This window comes from Crinia signifera, chromosome 19 (assembly GCF_055691185.1).
Source record: "Crinia signifera chromosome 19, ASM5569118v1, whole genome shotgun sequence".
Taxonomy (NCBI): Eukaryota; Metazoa; Chordata; class Amphibia; order Anura; family Myobatrachidae; genus Crinia; species Crinia signifera.
Window position 1 is genome coordinate 45,836,263 of NC_139226.1, and position 23,790 is coordinate 45,860,052.

At 45.1% G+C, this 23,790-nt stretch overlaps 1 protein-coding gene across 1 annotated transcript; it reads left to right on the top strand.

Moving 5' to 3' along the window:
* Window positions 1-6,333: 6,333 nt before the first annotated feature.
* LOC146042476 (uncharacterized) lies at window positions 6,334-10,501 on the top strand. Its single transcript, XM_083162469.1, has 2 exons — window positions 6,334-6,477; window positions 7,746-10,501. Exon 2 carries the CDS (start codon window positions 7,797-7,799, stop codon window positions 9,282-9,284), a length of 1,488 nt encoding a protein of 495 aa, XP_083018595.1. The 5' UTR covers window positions 6,334-6,477; window positions 7,746-7,796; the 3' UTR covers window positions 9,285-10,501.
* The last annotated feature ends 13,289 nt before the right edge of the window (window positions 10,502-23,790 follow it).

Consider the following 23,790-nt stretch of genomic DNA (forward strand, 5'->3'; position numbering starts at 1 on the left):
ATAAAACAGCTACCATCAAACCCAGGAGGCAATGACATTCATGTAATAGAGGCATCTAACCCCTCACTTATTAAAATTACTAAGGGCCAAAATCCCAGTTATATAAGTACCTGAATTATAATCTTGTCTCTGTCAATTGAGCTGTAACTAATACAGCTTCTTCTACTCCTCTACCCTTTTCTATCTCGTCCCTTCTCACCCTTTCCCCTCTCAGTTTTTCTCCTAATCTTGGCATTTTCATTATAACACGACTACAGTAAATCTGCAATTAAGCATACAGCCGTGATCCACTGGTGGCTATACTGTATGTATCAGGGATCCAGTCAGCTATAAATGCTCTAACCACGGTTAACCAGGCAATTTGAATGTTGGGAATCAGTCCCTAAAAAATACCACCATACCTCACTGGAACTGCCCAAAAACTTCCCGAACTTGGAAGCTAAGCCGTGACGGGCCAGAATAGTATTCTTGTGGGAGACCCCTGAAGAACAACTGTTGTGGTATTAATACTGGGTATTTTTATCCCTAAATAAATTGCACTGGACACGCCTACTGCATGAGCAATACAAGCTGTCAAATACCATAAGCACTGTTGCTGGAGCAACACATATCCCTACAGGTTATCTAAACCTTTATTGTATATGGGACCAATACCATTCATTTTCGCCCATAATCACAGTGTTCACATATCAATGATGATAAGGACGTAATGCGCTGAATGGAGATTAAGGTGTGAAAAAAACCATAGGTGCCATCACACTACATTTTATTTATTGAATTCTCTCTACATAGGTGCCTTTTTTCACCCTTCGTACATTCTCTTTATTTTTATAACTCTTGTCATCCTATATTAAAAGATCGAAATAAAAGTTAAGTTTTAAGTAATTCCATATATACATTAACAAGAGTGCGCCCACAATGCTTTTTTCTGTCTTGTGTTTGCTTTCTCTTGAGCAAACGAAACCCCCACTTCAGTCATGTCGACCTAGTTCATGTCTATCCAATGATCCATACCTGTCAATCCACAGTGGATTCAAGATGTATCTTGTGTTTGTGCATGTAACCACAGCAGGTTGTCCTGGAAAATTTCCAGGGTGTGGTATGGGTTTCCGACAGTCGGGATCCCGACTGCCCAGACTCAGACAGCATGGCGAGCGCAAAAAAGCCCCTTGCGGGCTCGCTGCTCTCACCACGCTGCGGGCACAGTGGCTCGCTACCCTCGCCACCTATTCTATTCTCCCTCTATGGGGGTCGTGGACCCCCATGAGGGAAAATAGCGGGTGGCCGCCGGGCACCCGGCTGTCTGCGTTTTGACAGTCGGGATCCCGACGTCGGGTAAATGACTGTCGGAAACGCGTCCGGCACCCAATTTCCGGGCATACCACCAATATGAAGGTATGTGCCAGTGGTGCCTGCAGATGTGCACCACTGGCGCATCACCTGTCCGGGCACCCCCCACAGTGGTCGCCCCCCCCCTCACCTCTCCGCTGTGGAGATCATATGCCGGAGCTCCTCTGCCACTGCCCCCGTCGCCATTAGTTGCAGTGAGCAGGTAGCAGGCTCAGAGACGTTCGGCACGGCTCGGGGGGACTCGGGAGTTCGGGTGCCCGAGTACTCCTGAGCCACCCAAAACATCCCCGAGCCTGCCACCTGTTGTGAACGGCAGCTGTGGCGGCGGCAGGGCCCAGGAGCTCCGGCTATGATCATACGCCGGAGATGAGGGAGGGGAGGGGGGCGACAGGGGGGTGGCCCTATGCTCTTGGGTTTTGCTGAGGCAGGACAAACTTGCCCTGGTAGGTTTGTCCTGCTCCAGCAAAACCCACCACTCAAGGGGTTAAACATGGTTTGATAACTTCTCAATATCACTTTCTTTTAATTGGCCTATGCTAGATCACTCGGGTCGCTCAGCCAGATTGCTCAACACACAGCGCTGTGTCACTGTCTGTAAGAAAATGGGGGATGCTAGATTCATACTGCATTTCTGATGTCTACTTTTGCCATAATTTTTGCAGAAACGGTTCTTCTCCATCGATGGTACAGATCCACCCGATGCTGCAATGCACCCATGAAGTCCTGTCAGTAGGTTCTGTTTGGCCTGCAGCCAAGTGAATAGAAAAGCAGGGAAGACCATCGGTGGGTGAAACCATCGATGGTTCCCTTGCAGATGGGTTTACACCATTGAGGATGACCATTAACAATACCATTGATGGTGACTATTGATTGTTACCCACTGATTGCCATCCTTAACCGATATCGAAATCCTAATCTCACCCTTGACTCATGGAATTTTCTACACTGCCCTATGTTACTAAGACCACATACTCGACCGAATTAGCCTTTGTGGTTTTCGCTAACTGCAAAGTTCTCACGTAAATTTATAATGGGGATTTCTTCCCCATTATAAGTATAGCCTGAGCAGCACTTTAATAGCTCAAAAGACCTCAGGAGAGTGCTACATATATGGCTGCTGGGTCCTCTAAGTGACCCAGGGACTCGGCAGTCAGGGGAAGGGGAAACATGAGTTTCCATCAGTTTGCATGTACCGGGTTTTTGTATATTTTTTTCTATTGACCAATGGATACCTACAGGGAACAAAGAGGACCGATCTACATTGAATTTAGGTGAGTGTTTTTTTAAAGGTACATATGGAGTTCTACTGTACAAGTAGCCCAACGGGCCATGTGTTAATAAGTAATTAGTAATTAGTATGTATGTAAATGTGTATGTGTGTTTAGTAATCTTGTACTTTCACATTGGGCACGTTCAACAGACAAACCCAATATCTATTCTATGTTTTAACAATTAAAAGCTATCAATTCGGCACCCACCACCCAGGGGTGCTGGGGATAGCTGATATAAAAGTGCCCCCAGGCTGTGGCATTACCTTAGTGACTTATGGCCGATGCTCTCTTTTAAAATAAAGGGAATCCCTACATCATGGTCTATTGATTTATACTTTTTTTTTCTATCATGATTTTCATTCGTAAGTGAGCAAAATTGGATGATTTTTGTGTTTAGGAAACTTGTGATGTGGTTCACAGCCGAGAATGGTGCATTCCTACTCATTCAAACATCCATTCACATGCGTGCGGGGAAATCGACGTGTGGGCGGCATTTATTCTGGTTGACCCGGGTCAACCAGAATAAGAGCCTGTGCATGTAGCTGAGGGCAGGTGCTCCAACCAGTCACATATGGGAAACCATGTATACAGCATGCAGCATTGTACAGGCACTGTGTGAATCATACTTGCCTACCTGACCCTCTCCATGTGTTAGAAAATGCTCTGTTCCTGGACTTCCCTGGTAATGTATGATTATATTGGTGAAACACCTTTCTTATCAATTAACTAGCTCACCACAGGTGAAGGCAATCATACATTACCAGGGAAGTCCAGGAACAGAGCTTTTTCTACCATATGGAGAGGATCAGGTAGGCAAGTATGCGTTCGTGTGAAACAAAATATACATCATTGCACAGGCACTCTCTGTGTAGCTGAGGGCAGGAGCTCCAACCAGGGACATAGAAGGAAGGAACCATATATACAGCATGCAGCATTGTACAGGCACTGTGTGTGTACCTGGGGGCAGTTGCTGCGGCCAGGCACATAGAGGGAACCCTATATACAGCAATACACAGGCACTGTGTGTGTGTGTAGCTGGGAGAAGTTGCTGCAGCCAGGCACATAAGGAGAACCAGTGCTATTTTGTAGGAAAATAGGTTCAGGAACTGTGGGCGGGGCAGAAGTGGGCAGTGATGTGGGTGGAGCTACCAAAGGGGCGGTGTATCAATTCATGCATAAACTTTTTTTTAGCACATAATGCCCTCAGCACTGCCATATATACACAATGCCACCAGTAATGCCATATATACACATGCTACCAGCAGTGCCAGTTACACAACGCCCCCGATACCCCAAGTTAGTTTAGATAAACAATGCCCCCAGCCAGTGGTGCAAGTCTAATAAAATACACAGTGGTACTGTGTGCGCGCGCCAAAAAAATGGGTGTGGCCACATGCCACATAAGGCTTGGCCAATGAAAATGGGGGCGTGATACACATATGACCCCAATAGTGCAGTTCGTGATGCCCATTATACATATGTCGCACACCGTGATGTTCATTATACATATGCCACACCGTGACATTAATTATACATATGCCACACACCAAGATGCCCATTATCCATATGCCACACACAGCGATGCTCATTATACATATGCCACACACAAAGATGCCCATTATACATAAGGTCCACACCGAGATGTCCATTATACATATGCCACACACAGAGATGCACATTATACATAAGGCCCACACCGAGATGCCCATTATACATAAGGCCCACACTGAGATGCCCATTATACATAAGGCCCACACCGAGATGCCCATTATACATAAGGCCCACACCAAGATGCCCATTATTCATATGGCCCACACCAAGATGCCCATTATTCATATGGCCCACACAGAGTTGCCCATTATACATATGGCCCACATAGAGATGCCCATTATACATATGGCCCATATAGAGATGCCCATTATTCATATGGCCCACACCAAGATGCCCATTATACATATGCCACACTCAGATATTTCAGACAGCAACAGCAGTGAGAAAAAAATAAAATTGAATTATAATGGTTTAACTTTCTCTCATGTACCAGACAATTGCAGGGATCAGAATCCAGTGAAAGATGTTCAACAGGCTCAGGCAGGCAGGTGGAGGAAGAGCGCGCTTCCCAGGTCAGGCAGGAGGGAGAGCACGTGTCCCAGGTCAGACAGGCGGGTGGGAGAGTGCCCGTCCCTGGTCAGTCAGACGGACGTGCGGGATAGCATGTCTCAGCGTGGGTGTCGGGAGTCACCATGGATGCACTGCGGGCGGGAGTCACCATGGATGCGCACTGCACACTGACGTCATGTGCGTGCATCCATGGAGTCAGAGGCCAAGGGGCGGGTTGCAGGAAGTCCATCCACCCAGCCGCCGCGGAGACAAAGAGATTTGTGCTGCACTGATTTGAACTTCCGGAACGCCGTTCCTGGTGAGGTCATTTTTCAACAGAACTTCAGGAACAGCGTTCCGCCCGAAAAATAGCGCTGGGGGGAACCCTATAAAAACAGGCACTGTGTGTGTAGTTGGGGGCAGTTGCTGCAGCCAGGCACCTAGGGGGAACCCTATATACAGCATTACACAGGCACTGTGGGGGTTATTTTGGTTCACTCTTTCTGACAAATTCCTTTTTAGATGGAAAAAACCATGTGCACTGCAGGTGGGGCAGATTTTACTTGTGCAGAGAGAATTAGATTTGGGTGGGGTTTTACTTCAAAGTGAGATCTATATTGCAATGTAAAATAAAGCAGTCCGTATTTTCCCTGCACAAAAACAAGATAACACCCAAATCTAATTCTCTCTGCACAGGTTACATCTGCCCCCCCTGCAGTGCACATGGTTTTGTCCATCTAAGAAGGAATTTGTCAGAAAGAGTGAACCAAAATAACCCCCTGTGTGTGTAGCTGGGAGCAGGTGATGCAGCTGGGCACATAGGGGGGGGGGGGGGGGGTGGTACAGGGGTTCGACAGTCGGGATCCCGACTGTCTGGACTCAGACAGCATGGTGAGCGCAACTAAGCCCCTTGCAGGCTTGTTACGCTCGCCTTCTATTCTCTCTCTTTGGGGGTCGTGAACCCCCACGAGGGAAAATAGCAGGTGTTTTGACAGTCGGGATCCTGACGTCGGGACCCCAACCGGCACCCCGTAGGTAGGGGGAACCCTATATACAGCATTGTGCAGGCACTGTGTGTGTAGCTGGGAGAAAGAGCTGCTGCCAGGCAGATAGCTGGAACCCTTTAGAGCATTACACAGGCACTGTGTGTGCTGTGTATCTGGGAGCAGTTACTGCAGCCAGGCACATAGGTGGAACCATATATACAGCATTACACAGGCACTGTGTGTGTTGTGTAGCTAGGAGCAGGTGCTGCAGCCAGGCACATAGGTGAAACCCTACATATAGCAATACACAAGCACTGTGTGTAGCTGGGGGCAGTTGCTGGCAGCTGCAGCGAGGCACATAGGTGGAACCCTATAAACAGCATTACACAGGCACTGTGTGTGTAGCTGGAAGGAGGAGCTGCTGCCAGGCACATAGCTGGAACCCTATAGACAGAGCATTACAAAGGCACTGTGTGTGCTGTGTATCTCTGGGAGCAGGTGCTGCAGCCAGACACATAGGTGGAACCCTATATACAGCAATACACAAGCACTGTGTGTGTAGATGGGGGCAGTTGCTGCAGCCAGACACATAGGGGGAACCATACAGTAACAATCTTGTTTTCACTAGGCTTCTGTTTCCAGTAGGACATATTCCACTGTAGCACACTTCTCTTCCTACTTGGGATCACACACTCCCCCCTTCCTTCCCCCAAACCTCCTCTCACCCACAGCAGCCACCCGGGAGAGAGGCAGGAGGAGGTGGATCCCAGGTAAGGGGCGACCATCTGCAGCCACCTGCGCCCGCAGCACAGCCCCTGCTATACAGGGAGACTGGGCATGGTGGTGAGAACACGGCTTACCATACCCTACACAACAGCAAACTAGACCCTGCAACTTCTGCCCCATCCCTCCTGTGCTGTGCATGGTGTATGCATGCTGTGTCTCCTGGGCTCAGCCATACTGATAATATGCACTGGCTGCAGGGCTCAGGCTGTAATCATAGGTTACTCTGCAGCTTGCATACTGTGGCTCAGGCAGGGTGACAGCAAATATACACACACAAACACACACACGCACACACACGCACACTGAGATGTGTATCTTGTTTCTGTTATTTAGTTGAGACTTGGCAGCTTGAAAGGAACAACATTGTAGGTGTGTGTTTACATTGTTTTCTGTCATATGGCATGTTGTATGCAATAATTATAACTTTTGATACAATATACATAGCCAGTCAATGGCAGTGAAGGGCAACAGGTGGCCCAGGGGCCATGCACACCCCGCCGAGCCCTCACCAGTACCCCGACACCCCCTCCTGCTTGTTGTCATATATATTGTGTAGCTTGCTATTTATTTAAAAATGCCTTCTGATCTCTTTATAAATGAGTATCGCTTTTATTGATCACATTAATCATTACATTACAGTTGCATTTTGGATTAATGTTTTGAAGTTTAGAGTACCCCACATAGTCAGGGTATTCAAGGTTAAAGGTTACAGTGTTCATTCTTGTACTCGCCAGCTTTAAAAACCCATGCAGTTCCTCTTCGCTGCCTGGGGTGTCGCTGTCTGCTGTAGTGCTTCTAGCACAGTGTGGTCTGTATATGGGTGGTGATATGCAGACCAGACCTGTGCTAGAAACACCACAGCGGACAGCGACACCCCAGTCAGGGAACAGGAACTGCATGGGTTTTTTAAAGATGGCGCGTGCTAGAATGAACACTAGGTTATGCACACTTTTTCCTTTATTTATAAAGATGATGATGATGTGCAAACATCATTAATTTTATTTATTATTATTTTGTCTATTGTTGAAAAAAAAAATAGTAAAATCCGCTTGTATTCAGGTTTTTTGATCTTGCAGAGACCTGACTCATTGCTATAATTGTAATAAAATAACCATACCAGATGGGTACTTTCACTCTCCAAAATGTTAGAAATGTCATCTGTAAGCTGTAGGTTTGCAGCAGTACTAAAATTATAATATATAGCACACAATATACAGTTGTTGTTTATTCATGGTACCATGTTGTCTTGTAGGTGCACTGAATTCTCTGATCCATTCAATTCTAATTTGCCCCATTTTTGTGAATGGATCCAGAAAGCTGGAAAATGGCAGCAACCAACTTTAAATTTCTGAATCAGCGAAGTGACACGACCGCACGCAAAACCTTACAGGCATTTCATGGCAAGTACTTAACGACAGAGCGATTTGTGAAGAGGACAGCCAATGTGTTGAGGAACGAAGAGTCTGCAAAGCTAGAAGCCCGATACATACATGCCAACAGAAAATCCAGCTACAGTCATTACCCCACGTCAGCTGAACCAGCTGAAGCGAAAAGAGCGTTTTCTGAGGAACGCCGAGCAAATACGATCAATAAATATTCCGTAAACAAATGGGCTGGATCAGCACCAAATCAGACGCACTACAGAGAAAATGTATCACTTACTGCGTACAGCAGAGATACACGCAACTTAAAGTCAAATTTTGGGGCGGAAGTGAAAAGATCACCCGTTCTAATAAGAGATGCTAGCCGCACTTTTATTCCACAAAGAGAAAAGACAAATTCCCAGATTTTCAGGGAAGCTGTCAAGGTAAATGCTGTCGCTTGCACCGATGCCAAAGATTCAGTCTCAGTCCTGTACAACAGGACTAAATTCCCTGGGGGAAAACCTAGACTAATAAATGCAACCCCTTTACAAGGTAATGACGAAGTACACTGTGATGACTCTAACCGTTATCTTGGAATTCCATTTAATCATTCCCATAAAAGGATTATGGCGCACAATAATGTGCCGCACCACGGCGAGACAAGTGGACCATGGAAAAAAAATAAAATGAGCGATCAAGAATCCTCAGCCCGCACAATGGACAGAGCGCACCAGAAAATGTTTGACCAGCATCGCTTACCTTACAAGGACCTACCTACTGGAAGTGGTGCATTTGCCCACCCTGACAGTGGCAAAACTGTGGCATATAGGGCTGCAGTAAATCGAATACAAAGAGATCTATGTAGAAATTCACTAGCTGATAAAACAAAAGGGGAATTTACGGTTGCGAAGCAGAAAGACAAGCCCATGGGAAACTCCACATTTAGGAGATTGCTCCTTATCGATAGCCAAGGGCTGCCTTACACTGTGTTTATAGAAGAGCCTAAATCTACGAAATTAAGCAACCCGACCAGTGAGTACAGCTCGGACACCGCGCATGATGCTGCCTCAAAATCGCTCGCTCCTCGAAAGGTCTATAAATGTCCAGTGTGCTTTCGGATATTTGAGTATCTTTCCTACCTCCAGAGGCACAGCATTGCCCATTCCCAGCAGAAGCCTCACGTGTGCAAGATCTGCGGCAAAGCTTTTAAAAGGACTTCGCACCTCACGCGTCACAAGTACACCCATTTCGGTGGAAAACCTTTCCAGTGCCAAATATGTCAGCGAAGGTTTCGGGATGCCGGGGAGCTGGCTCGTCATCAGCAGAGCCATACCGGAGAGAGACCTTACCAGTGTGACGTTTGTAACATGTGTTTCGCAGAACACAGCACTTTGCAGAGTCACATGCTTTCAAAACATATGAAATGAGAAAGGTCGACAGGCCACACTGGAAAGCAGTCATCCACTTATTTACCTGATTGCGGGATGCATAGCTTTATTACATATTCTATTGGTCCATTCTCGTTTTTGGGTTAAGTGAAAGAGAAGCTTATTATTACAGGTTGAGTATCCCTTATGCAAAATGCTCGGGACCAGGAGAATTTTGGATAACGGATTATTCCGTATTTCGGAATATTTTAATATTTCAATGATGTATTTTGAAGTATCTTGCATTTATGCTGTATAAGCACATCAACCACATAAAATGCACACAAATATATTTTATTTGTTCAAAAAAACAAGGTTTCAAAACATGAAACAAAATTTGTGTACTATCTCAGATATTGATTTTGAATGCCAAGCAATCATTTTATTGTACATATATAGTGCCAGTTACATATTATGTCCTCAGCGGTGCTGTGTCAAATGTCCCCAGTGAGTTTTTAGCAAAAAAAAATAAAAACATTTCACTTTCTGGAATGTATGGTTTTCGGAATAATTCGGATAACGGATATTCGGATACGGGATACTCAACCTGTATATGCTATAGAAAAGAGTACGGACCAAAAAACACAATTTAACTATTTAGCACTTGCTTCCAGTAGAGAAGTCCAATCCTTTTAAATAATGCACATATGTAGATTTATATATCGGTAGAAACCCATTGAATTCCTAACCTTGTACTCCTCAACGTAGAGCGTGCAGATAGAATGGTGCTTCCTTTTATAGCTTTTTTTTTTGGGGGGGGGGGGGGGTGTATTTGTATGTTTAAACTAAATACCATCTTACACGTTTTCGTGAGAGTGAAACCGTAAATATGTATAACACTGGAGCCGTCAGACGATAGAGGATTTAACATAACTAAGATGACATAGACTTCTACTATAAGTACCGCTCCAATTGTTTTCCCTTCTATTCCTAAGTTAAATATCTGCATTATAAATGTATAGACTGTCAGTAATAAATACAGGATTTTCTTCAGGGCCAAGGGAATTATATTTCTTAACGTAGGTGAATATTTTCCTCTTTTTACATGTGCGTCAGTAACTTTTTTTGCTTGTTTCACCCATATTCTATGCTTGTTTATGGAGAGGAAAGTAAAAGGTTATATCTGCATTTACTATGTTAGGTGATGATTGAGTGAATATGATATTTAGACAGGAGACACAAATCAAAGTTGGAATCATTGTGGGTTCCGTTTTTTTTTTTTACTAAAGTTTGCATATATTTGCGATCAACGTGAGTTTTTTTTTTCTGCCAGGTTCAATGTTTTAAATTGACATGAGTATTATGACATTTAGCATGTTGACACTGTTTTTAATGTCTATACCTTCCCGAAACCCTAAGTGTAATGCAAGTGTCAACACAATATTGACATGTCATTGTCGACTACCTGACTTGCAGCACTTTTCAGGGAATTCTGCAACTGGTGGATGTGATTATTTGCTGCATTCATTGACAATAATGCAGCCTTTCCATTCACAGTAAAGGTAACCATACACTACTGCAATGTGTTCCAGCAGTGTATGGGCCATCCGACCCCCCCCCCTTTCCTGAGCCACCGGGGACTTTTCCGGGCAGCAGGATCGCATGAAGTCCTTTCACATGCGATGTATCGCCTCCAAACCTACTCCCCGCCACCAGGACAAGGGCTGAGTCGGAGGTCGGATGGGTAGTAAGCTCAGGTCCGATGCGCACTGGACCGCTCATCAAACCCGAGGGGGGCAGCAAAAACATCCGATTTGGGACGATTTCACGGCAGGAGCCGTCGAGATCCGGTGAAATCGGCCCAAATCGTACTAGTGTATGGGCACCTTAACATACGCCATATCAGCGCAGATTGTCTCTTCTATTGTGTTATGGAAACAGGGGGACTTGTTAATCTGGCATATTCAGCGATGTTAGTGGAGGATTTGTAGGGATCTGAAGGTGGCCATACACTACTGCGACTTCTCGCAGCAGAGTATGGCCAGCCATTCCCCCCCCTTTGAGCCGCCCGTATGTGGTCCTTTGACATGTAATGTATCCCGTGGGACCCTGTTCCCTGGTGCTGGGAGAGAGTCCATGTCGGAGGTCGGACGGGCAGCAGATCCGACCGTGCATTGGATCGGATGTCAAATAATTTCACCCGATTTTCTCTGCGCAATCTGTGGAATCGGGTGAAAAGTGGTTAAATCAGACTAGTGTATGGCCAGCTTGAGAGCAAACCTTTTTTGTGTTGAAGCCCATAAGCCACTTTTATAGAGACAGTTTCATGTTAAGTTCCTACACCAACACTGTAATGAATCCATACCGGAGTTACTGCATGTACCTTTCCCAAGGTCTTGTGTGGACAGACTACAAGCAGTATAGCTGGAAACCTGGCTACTGTATGTGCTGTTATATATTCACTCACTCTAGTGTAGCACTTCAAACAATATATTTAATTGAGTTTGTGTGCGCCCCTGTGGTTCCATGTTCAGGTAACTGAGGAGTGCAGCATTCCATCACCTCCTACATGTAAATCTAGCGCCACGTTTATCACTGCTAATGTGCATCACATTCCAATGTTTGTATCGGATATGCTACACGGTTTGTTTAAAGTAGAAGAAACAGTTTACAGTGGAAAAGCTCAAACATTTCTCGTTATTTATTAATTAAAACACCAGACCATAGTGTATATGACCATATAATTACAATGACCATCGTCTGGAATAGGCGATCATTAACTGGTTTAGCAATATGATTGTCTGGACAGCTATAACCTTTATTTGTAATTCTAGGGCAGCAGCCCCCTATCTTTTGCTGTGTTGTATCCTTTTACTGTACAGTATTCCTATGGAACAAAGTCTCTTCTCTAAGAAATAAACCAGTTTTTTTTCTAGAAAATATTTTGTGCATTTTCTTACTGTTTCGGGAATGTGTGATTTGGACTAGTAGTATTTGGACCAGTTTTTTCCATTCATGTACCAATATGTATTTATCATCGTACTTATTTAGCCTTGTACTATATCAGAGATGTATCGAGCAGTGTAGAGAATGGTGTAGTTGCCTATAGCAACCAATAGAAGCAGATTGTATGCTATGAACAACTTTTACACTACTCTGCATCTCCTCATATAGGGCCTACACACACATCAGCGCCAGTGTTCTCCAGTGAGAGAACACAGGCGTTGACGATATTTACGGTCCCTGCGCATTCTTCTACCAGCGATAACACAATCGCTGTGTGTGTAGGCCCCAATAGTTAGGGTAGCCAATATCTGGATCGGTGGGATCACGGGATTCGGCCCTAAAAACGCAGGGATTCTGGGATGACCCTCTCAGACTCTGCCCGGCTGCTCATGAACCTGGCTCTGCGGCAGTGAGCAGTGTGACATGAGGTCAGGGGTCACTCTGTGCAGCCTACCTATCAACCACCGCACGGCCTCCTGCTTGCCACACAGCCTGTCTCCTTACCGCCGCTCCGTCCAGCTCCTGATCACCACAGCGTTGGCTCCTGCTTTTGCCTGCCTGTAAGTGACACTGCGGGGCAAACTGTAGAATTTTAAAACACTTAAGGGGAAATTTACTAAGAAATAGAAATTTGGCCAATGCTGGGGTACGACTGCATACAACTGGCATCGGCTGTATTTTCAAGAAAATACAATCTGTAAACAGGGCAGATTTACTTATCTGCCCTATTTACGGAATTTGTATTTTCCGATGGCGTAGACAGACATAGTTTAATCAATTCGTATTTGGTGGCCATAAATACGGCTGCCAAATACGAATCAGCAGCCTGCATGGATCAGTCAGATCCGTGCAGGCTGCACTGTTAAAATTTTTTTTAAATAAACCTGGTATGCGGTCCCCTCGCCCGGCAATTACCAGCCCCGGGCTCAAAGAGCCAGTCCTAGTGCCAGAAATTCAGAGGGAAAACAAGTTGGGGTCCCCCTGAATTTCTGAAACCAGCACTGGGCTCTTGGTCCGGCCCTGGTTCTCAAAATATGGAGGGCAACAGGAGTATTTTGAAAACCAGCAGAGTAATGCCACAGCTGGGGGACACTATTTATATTAGTTCATCCTGTGGCTGATCAGGCCAGGCAGGAACCCTGGGGCAGTGGGGGCCCCCAATGAAGGATCCCCCCTTCCAGAATTAACCTTGCCCGGCCTGAATCCCATCAGGTTTTTATTTATTTATCTTTTACACATGGCTGGTTAGTAAATTAGAAATCACCATTCGACTGAATGGTGGTTCCTAGTCGTATTCTTACAATAGTGTAGGCATTCGAAATCCAGAACAGGAATACGAATACGCCTGTCAGAATAGGAATGGCCGTATATCGGCCATAGTAAATTCTGATAATATGAATTCACGGCCAGAAATTGCTATGACAAGCCATTTCCCTCATAATATTTTTCGGCTATAGATGTGCAGGTACGTTTAAAGCTGCCCATACACTAGGCGACTTCCTTCCTCGGAGAAGTTGCCCAGGATCCCCTCCTGAGCTGCCCAGGACCTCCCAGGGTAGCAGGATTGCATGTAATATATCGTATGAGGTAATTTTGCATTAAATATATATTGCTTCCTGACTTGGCTGCAGTTATGCAGATTGCTCCTGCAGCCACAATCTCCGGTACAATGCGCACGGGAACGCACAGAGCATCAAATATGTTGGCAAAAAACATGCAGTTTGGTAGTTTTTTATGCGATTGATAGCCGCATTCGCCTAAAAAGTGGCCAAAATGCGTGGCCAAAGCCTAGTGCAGGCTTGTCCAAACTGTGGCCTTCCAGCTGTTGTAAAACTACACATCCCAGCATGCCTTGCCATAGTTTTAGCATTCCCTAATAGCAAAACTGTAGCAAGGCATGATGGGACTTGTAGTTTCTCAATAGCTGGAGGGCCATAGTTTGGACATCCCGGCCTAGTGTATGGATACCTTAACAGTAAAAATTAGATGTGCATAAATAGTCCTTATTGCAATTTCTTATCAAAACATCTGCTATGATGATCACACAGCAAATGGTTATGATTCTCTTTTCGTGCATTGACCTCAACCTCCTTTCGTTCCGTGTTTCGGTTGGTAAAGGCACATTAACTTGTGGACATGTTGCATTATGTTCAATGCAGAATTTAAACTCCACAGGGATAATGACATTAAGAGTTCACACATAAGCAATCTTGGGGAATTCTGCTAGCGCAGTGGTTCCCAACCCTGGTCCTCAAGTACCCCCAACAGTGCATGTTTTGCAGGTCTCCACACAGAGTCACAAGTGCTGTAATTAGCTCCACCTGTGGATCTTTTCAAATGTACTAGAACCCAGGGAGTAGTCTTTGGCGCTCGGGACAAAGGGGGTGTAACTTGTCCCCCTGCAGCCACCACGTTAGAGGATTGCTAGCCTCTAAAATATACAAGAACAACAAAAGAACGTAGGGCGCTTGGGTACGACAAGGAATACACAATTTATTAAAAAACATAAACCACAACAATACATACAATATTACAATTAAAACCAAGGTGTCACTACGGTGCTATAGAAATAAGCATTAGACAATCTAACCCCTTATGGTAGAAAAAAGGGGGATTAATTTGGATGGTGAAAGTCCAATTAATTTCCAAGGTACAATATCCTTTAGAAACAGGGTAGTTCACATGGGTGATTCACCGCGTTGGGCAAATTAGTGTGCACACTTTTTGTTTTTTGCAGCACAGGTATCCTGCTCATAGGGGTAGTAGCAGTCACAGTTTGAGCACAGGACTTCTGTCACACAGAATGCAGTGACAGTGTCCGTCCTGTACTTTTAAAACAGATCTTACCGCTCTGTAGCGTTGGCTGGTATCGGCAATGATGAATTAGTGCAACTGCACTGTCACTGATAAAGCCGCCCAGTGCGCGGCGAAACGCGTCCTACAGAGTATCCAGATCCCCTGCTGAAGGTACCTGCCCACTGCTGCCTTACATAACCGGAGAAACCTCCGTTTCCAGCCGCCGACCCCTGACTCCAAGAGATTCGCTGTGGCAGAGCGTAACCCGGAGGTAACATCTACTGCGGCAAAGAGACGGCACCGGCCAAATGCAAACAACCGGCTGTGCGCTCTCACCTAACAGCTGAGCCAGCCGAGAGGCACAAGCAGGCAGGCGCTACAGTGCAGTTGCACTAATTCATCATTGCCGATACCAGCCAACGCTACAGAGCGGTAAGATCTGTTTTAAAAGTACAGGACGGACACTGTCACTGCATTCTGTGTGACAGAAGTCCTGTGCTCAAACTGTGACTGCTACTACCCCTATGAGCAGGATACCTGTGCTGCAAAAAACAAAAAGTGTGCACACTAATTTGCCCAACGCGGTGAATCACCCATGTGAACTACCCTGTTTCTAAAGGATATTGTACCTTGGAAATTAATTGGACTTTCACCATCCAAATTAATCCCCCTTTTTTCTACCATAAGGGGTTAGATTGTCTAATGCTTATTTCTATAGCACCGTAGTGACACCTTGGTTTTAATTGTAATATTGTATGTATTGTTGTGGTTTATGTTTTTTAATAAATTGTGTATTCCTTGTCGTACCCAAGCGCCCTACGTTCTTTTGTTGATCTTTTCAAATGTGCCTGAATAATAAGTGCACCTGCCGGGTGACCTGAAAAACGGGCACTGTTGGGGGTACTTGAGGACCAGGGTTGGGAACCACTGTGCTAGCGTATAAATATATTTTGTTTGTACTGTGGAATACATCCCTTACAGGAACAAGTGTAACAGGCAGCCAGCTAGAAGGGCATGCATAGACACATGCACCTTAATCATGGCTTGCTTCACCTTCTCCAGGCTATGGAAGTTAGAAGGAAAATTACTTCCAAATGAACAGCAAGGAAACCTATCCATTAATAAAATGTGGAACTTTGCAGTGTTTGCATTGCTTTGAAGCCGCGCCCTTTTTATGTGCCTGAAGAAAGCATACATATTTTGGTGTTCGTTAATGTAGTCTTCATTGTAACATCCTGCGCCTTTCAAAACCCGTGCAGTTCCTCTCCCCTGCCTGGGGTGTCACTGTCTGCTGTGGTGTTTATAGTGCAGTCTGGTGTAGATCTAAATACAGACCAGACTGTACTAGTTGCACCAAAGAAGACAGCGACACCCCAGGTTAGAGGAATGCACGGGTTTTGAAAGGTGCAGGGTGCTACAATGACCACTATTATTAGGTAACGAAGGGCTTCAAATGGTACTTTTTTTTAATGGGTGGATGGATCTCTTCAGTCATTATAAGAGGTAAGCTTCGAGCGCAAGTGCTACAGAATTGTTTAACAACTAATATTGCGTGTTTGTGTCATCGTGGAGAAAATACACAATGCAAATCTCTGCATGATACTTTGCATGTTTACAAAAAAACGCAACATAATAATACTGAATACCTTTAAAATAATAAGCAAACCCTTAGTATTAAATCAGGGCCAAACTTAAAATTTGCGCCCTCTCATACTTTACAAGGGACAGCGCACACCGAAAAAACAAATGTGGTCTCAGAATGAAGGGGCATGGACACACGACAGTACTAACATTTCAAATTACGCCACACAGTAGCACAATCTTATTCACCTTATAGAGCATTAGTACTGTAACTAGCCATTTTGGTGTCCATTTGCCAAAAAGGGAATTGGTGCCTTCAGCACCACCACCACAGACAAAACACGGAGAGTGCGCAACTTCGGCACACACCATTTTTTAGGGGCGTGGTTTATTGGGAAGGGGCGTGACCACATATCAGTACCATTAACAGAGTAATGTTATTATATTAACATGTTACATCTGCCCCCCCCCCCCCCCTTCAGTGCACATGGTTTTGTCCACTTCAGAAGGAATTTACCTTTGCGATTGAACCAGAATAAGGGCTATAATGTCCACAGTGGTAGAACCCTTACACACACACACACGATGTCCACAGTGGTGGGGTGGCTTACACATAATACCCACTGTTGGCCACAGTAATAGTGCTGCTTATATATAATGCTCACTGTATCCCACAGTAGTAGCGTTGCTTATACATATTGCCCACTGTTGCCCTCAGTAGTATCACTGATTATAAGTAGAGATGAGCGGGCCCGGATTCTCCAGATCTGAGCCCACCCGAATGGTGGCAATCCGAGCAGGGATCTGAGCACCGTGCAGATGTTCCCATCTGCCTTGGATCCCAGTGTGCGGGCAAAATGTCATTGCCCATCATCAGATTCTCGCGAGATCCGGCATCCAATATATTTTGCCTCCCACCCGCCATCTTAGTTCATTTCAGTGTTGAGTTGGTAGAGGTCATGTCTCTGCTCCTCTCTGTTGGTGCCTACTTATACTACTGCTGTGAATTTAGTCCGGCCTGGTGCCTACCTACTGCTGCTGTATATACTTCCAGTCCCCTGGTACCACTGCCTACATACTCAGTGTTCTGAGTAGTGTATTATTTTATTTATATTAATATACATAATTCCAGTCTGCTGGTGCCTGCAAGTACCTACTGTTGTAGTGTATAATTCCAGTTCGCGATGCCTACCTACTGCGGTATATATGTAATTCCAGTCTGCTGGTGCCTACCTACTGCAGTATATTATAAATCCAGTCCGCTGATGCCTACATACTGCAGTATATATAAATCCAGTCCGCTGGTGCCTACATACTGCAGTATATATAATTCCAGTCCCCTGGTGCCTACCTACTGCCGTATATATAATTCCAGTCCACTGCTGCCTACCTAATGCAGTATATATTTCCAGTCCCCTGGTGCCTACCTACTGCAGTGTATAATTCCAGTCCGCTGGTGCCTTGTCTACCGCAGTATATCATTCCAGTCCGCTGGTGTTTACCTACTGCCGTATATAATTCCAGTGTGCTGATGCCTACCTACTGCAGTAAATATAATTCTAGTCAGCTGATGCCTACCTACTGCAGTATATAATTCCAGTCTGCTGGTGCCTACCTACTGTCGTATATAATTCCAGTCTGCTGGTGCCTACCTACTGTCGTATATAATTCCAGTCCACTGGTGCCTACCTACTGCCGTATATCATTCCAGTCTGCTGATGCCTACCTACTGCAGTATATAATTCCAGTCTGCTGGTGCCTACCTACTGTCGTATATAATTCCAGTCTGCTGGTGCCTACCTACTGCAGTATATATAATTCTAGTCAGCTGGTGCCTACCTACTGTCGTATATAATTCCAGTCTACTGGTGCCTACCTACTGTCGTATATAATTCCAGTCTGCTGGTGCCTACCTACTGCAGTATATATATATATAATTCCAGTCTGCTGGTGCCTACCTACTGTCGTATATAATTCCAGTCTGCTGATGTCTACCCACTGCAGTATATAATTCCAGTCTGCTGGTGCCTACCTACTGTCGTATATAATTCCAGTCTGCTGGTGCCTACCTACTGCCGTATATATAATTCCAGTCTGCTGGTGCCTACCTACTGCTGTATATATAATTCCAGTCTGCTGGTGCCTACCTACTGCCGTATATATAATTCCAGTCTGCTGGTGCCTACCTACTGCAGTATATATAATTCCAGTCAGCTGGTGCCTACCTACTGTCGTATATAATTCCAGCCTACTGGTGCCTACCTACTGTCGTATATAATTCCAGTCTGCTGGTGCCTACCTACTACAGTATATATAATTCCAGTCTGCTGGTGCCTACCTACTGTCGTATATAATTCCAGTCTGCTGATGCCTTCCTACTGCAGTATATAATTCCAGTCTGCTGGTGCCTACCTACTGTCGTATATAATTCCAGTCTGCTGGTGCCTACCTACTGCAGTATATATAATTCTAGTCAGCTGGTGCCTACCTACTGTTGTATATAATTCCAGTCCTCTGGTGCCTACCTACTGCCGTATATAATTCCAGTCTGCTGATGCATACCTACTGCAGTATATAATTCCAGTCTGCTGGTGCCTACCTACTGCAGTATATATAATTCCAGTCCACTGGTTCCTACCAACTGCAGTATATATAATTCCAGTCCACTGGTGCCTACCAACTGCAGTATATAATTCCAGTCTGCTGGTGTCTTGCCTACCGCAGTATTAAGTTCCAGTCAGATGGTGCCTACCTACTGCCTTCTATAATTCCAGTCCGCAGGTGCCCTGCCTACCAGTACCTACTACAGTATATAAATCCAGTTCTGTGGTGCCTACCTACTGCCGTATATATAATTCCAGTCCACTGGTGCCTTGTCTACCACAGTATATAATTCCATTCTGCTGTGCCTGCCTACGGCAGTATATAATTCCAGTCCACAGGGGGCCCCTAGATCTCCTGATCACCCACCTTAATCCGGCCCTGGTCTATCATGTTTGTTCAGCATTTCATTCAGTGTGTATGCACAATATCGTTCATCCAGGACACTGGGGAAGTTTAGAGGAAATTGGACACCAATGTCTTTAATTTCAATCTGGTTTGTTTTTTTGCCAAATCCCCTGGATACTACTTGGACCAAAGAGGACTTGATCTACGCCGGAGGACCCCCATAAGTATGGATTCCTTCCACAGGTACCCTCATTGGATTTTCTTGAGGACCGTGGGACGGAGGATATGTGAATGGGATATGTATGCAGGCCTGGCAACAGGGGGGGGGGGTCAAGGGGGACAGCCAATGACCTGAGGGGCCCCAAGGCCCGCCAGCTCCCCCTGCGCTCAGCCTTCTGTCCAGTGATGGGCTGCTGAAGATGCTGTGGTAGCAGCAGCCCGTCACCACGGATGTGGACCTGCCGGGAGTCCCCCTCCCCTCCTGCAGTATTAGACAGAGCGGGCCGGGCAGTGATGCACGGGCAAGTTATGTCACAACGCTGACGCTGCCCGCCCATGCGTCTGACGTCACATGGAAGAGATGGCGGGTGGAGGTCCTGTGCCCTAGCAGCTGTGACGCAGGAAAGTGGGCAGACGTGGGAGCCGCAGCAGCAGTCTTCGTGGTCGGAGTGGACTCGGGGCAAGAGTGGTGGGGACTGGTAAGCGAGCCAAGCCCAGCATTATATTTAATTTGTGTACTTTGGGGATATAAACATTTGTTGGGATTCATCTGCTAATTAACTGACTGTCTCAATGTGTATTGGAGGGGGGATAGTAATAACAGTTATATTGCACACCTGTTGTTACAGGTACTGCATCCAAGTAGACATTGGCCCTTATTTAGATCTGATCGCAGTACAAATGTATTCTCAAAATGGGCAAAACCATGTGCACTGCAGGTGGGGCAGATGTAACATATGCAGAGAATGTACAATTGTTTCATCTACTTTTACAAATTTATCAGCCCAAGGGGCATCGGGGACAGCCCCGAACTTCAGCATGCGCCGGTAAATTCTGGAGGGGGGACCCCTTCATTGGGGGGTCCCCACTTCCACAGGATCCCTGCCCAAAATCCGGGGGACCCTTACTCTGTTTGACCCGTGATTTTATGAAACCAGGACCGACTGTTTGAGCCCGGGGCTGGTTATGCTCAAGAAGGGGAACCCCACGCTGTTTTATTTTCACCTTTTTTTAACATATTTTTTTTGGACAGAACCATGCACAGAACGCACTGATATGTGCATGGTTCTGACAAAATTGCCATCACAACCTGGTCTGTTTGTGTTGCGATTTTTAATAACGATTTCCCGAATTCACATCCCATTAAATTGGCGATATGTATACTTTTTAATATGAAAACATCTGGATGCGAATTGAAAAATCACCAAAAAAGTGTGATTTTCACAGCAATTCGCATCTCATTTTTTTGGCTAAAATCAAATCGCATCCCAGTAAATGTCACCCCTCATCTTGACCCTAGTAATTTCTCAGATGACCTGCTTTAGTTCTACTGTAAGGACTGGATTCCCCACTCTGAACCACCTCTCCTGCTTCCTTCTCTCTTGGTGGACTCTCCTCCCACACTGGTAATCAGTAGGTTAGTTATGTGGGTATCCTCCTTTCCCCCCCACTGAACCTGTCATGTTATTCCTTCTCAGTGCACTGTTCTGAAATCTGTCTTCTCTGAATTCCCTGATTCTTCTGATTTCATTATATTCCTTATGTAATTATATAATATTTGTTATTTGCATACAGTAGTCCCCACCAGTAATAGTTTCAATATATTGCTATCACAACAATTTCTAGTGATCCTGCACCTCCACCTGTTCCCAGCATACACTTTCCCCAGCTGATGAGCTGTATGACACCCAACTCCGCCCCCAAACACTGCTCCGCGACCTGACTGTGTATAACAGTGAGTACGGCTGTAACCTGTATAACATAAATAAACCACTTCATTGATTAAGTACATACCATGGCTGTTCATAGCAGTACAGAAATTTAGCTACATCCACATCCTCACACATTTTCAACAAAAACAACCTATCATTACCTGGCCTATCCCGTTCCACCATTTCTCTTATATCCAAATATCAGCAAATTAAGGGTATCTATATATTAATGGGGCCTACACATGGAGCAATTTCAGGTCATTTTCTAAGCTCCGTGTGTAAGGGCCTTAGCGATAGCGATGTGTGTCACTATCGCCAGGTGAGTAACATCCAGCATGCTGGATAAATCTAGTTAATTGCCGATCAGGACCACTGTTCTCATCGAAGAACACTGGTCCTGACAGATCACTCAGTACACAGCGCTGACACATCCTGCTAGGGATGGCCATCGACCATCGACTATTCGAAATCATTGATGGTTCATCGCCGATGTTGAATACTTTTGCCTTCGATGGGGGAGAACCAGTTGGTTTCCCTCCATCGATGGAACAGCAAAACTATGTTTTGCTTTTTTTTTTTTTTAAGTGTCGGGACACGGAGCATAGCTCCGCCCCCTGACACCCGTGAAGCTCCACCCCCGTGTTTTGATTGGCCCATAGGCCAATCAATAAAACACAACGGATGACCATCAATATGTAAAAATATCAATGGTCATCCATTGCATAGTTTAGCACTATCAATGGGCAGTTGCAGAATTGCCATCAATGGCAACGATGGCAATCCCTACATCCTGCAGCGCTGTGTGCTAAGCGATTTTGCTGAGCGATCTACATTGCAAAGAAAGAGATCACACAGTACCCCTTAGTGCTATCTCTGATACTACATATAGAAAGAGACCATACAATCAAGATGGAATACAATACACAACTTAACGCGTTTCAGACTTACGTCCTTCGTCAGAAGTGACACTTCTGATGAAGGACGTAAGTCCGAAACGCGTTAAGTGTGTGGGGACTGTCTACCTTGGATCTACTGCTCTGCCACTCCACTGTACTGTGGGATCCTTGTGCTGGCGCCTGGACTCCATCTACTTCCCTTACATCCTTGGGTGAGAGACTTTGCGTGGAGTTAGCCCAGCAGTTTTGCCTGGTGGATTGGTCATATGCTTTTATATTCAGTCTTCTTTTGTGAGTACATTTTTTAAAATAAAACACATTGTTACTTTTATGATATACTGCACCAATTGTGTTGTTTTGTCTTATCTCCGGCTCATCCTATTTCAAACATTTGGATGTTGCGGAGATTTATGATTTCAGATTCTTTAGTATATTTGTGGATGCCGAACCTTTAAGGAAAAGCCCGGCTGATTTTTGCCTTGAGGATACCTTGATGTGCTTTTTATTCACCGCACATTTCTGAGTGTACCATTTAAAATAAATGCCAATTCATGTGTTAAACATACTACACCAAGTTGTTGTGTTTTCTCCAAAAAACCCAACTGTGAGGGATTTGGAGATAATCTATTTCAGATTTGGGAGAAAGTGTTACTCGATTTGGGATTCATGAAACCGCAGTGACCGATTCTCACAAAAAGTTATGTATTGTATTCCATCTTGATTGTATGGTCTCTTTCTATGGGGGTTATTCTAGTCCATTCTTTCTGACAAAATCCTTCTTAGATGGACAAAACCATGTGCACTGCGGGTGGGGCAGATGTAACTTGTGCAGAGAGAATTAGATTTGGGTGGGGTTTTTCTTCAAAGTGAGATCTATATTGCAGTGTAAAAATAAAGCAGCCAGTATTTTCCCTGCACAGAAACAAAATAACTCACCAAAATCTAATTCTCTCTGCACATGTTACATCTGCCCCACCCGCAGTGCACATGGTTTTGTCCATCTAAGAAGGATTTTGTCAGAAAGAATGAACTAGAATAAACCCCTATATGTAGTATCGGAGATAGCGCTAAGGCATGGGTCTTCAACCTGTGGCCCTCCAGATGTTGTGAAACTACATGTTCCAACATGCATTCCCACATTTTTTTCCTACAAGAGCATGCCAAAACTGTCAGGGCATGCTGGGACATGTAGTTCCACAACATCTGGAGGGCCACAGGTTGAAGACCTGTGCGCTGAGGGGTACTGTGTGATCTCTTTCTTTGCACTGTTTCTTCTATTGGTGATCGACAAACACCGATTTCATCGGTTCCCTAGCTGCACAATCTCAAGATAGCGCCATAATTCTTTAAAAAAATTTTTGTAACAGCAATCTACATTGCTCAGGAACATCTCCCCGTGTGTAGGCC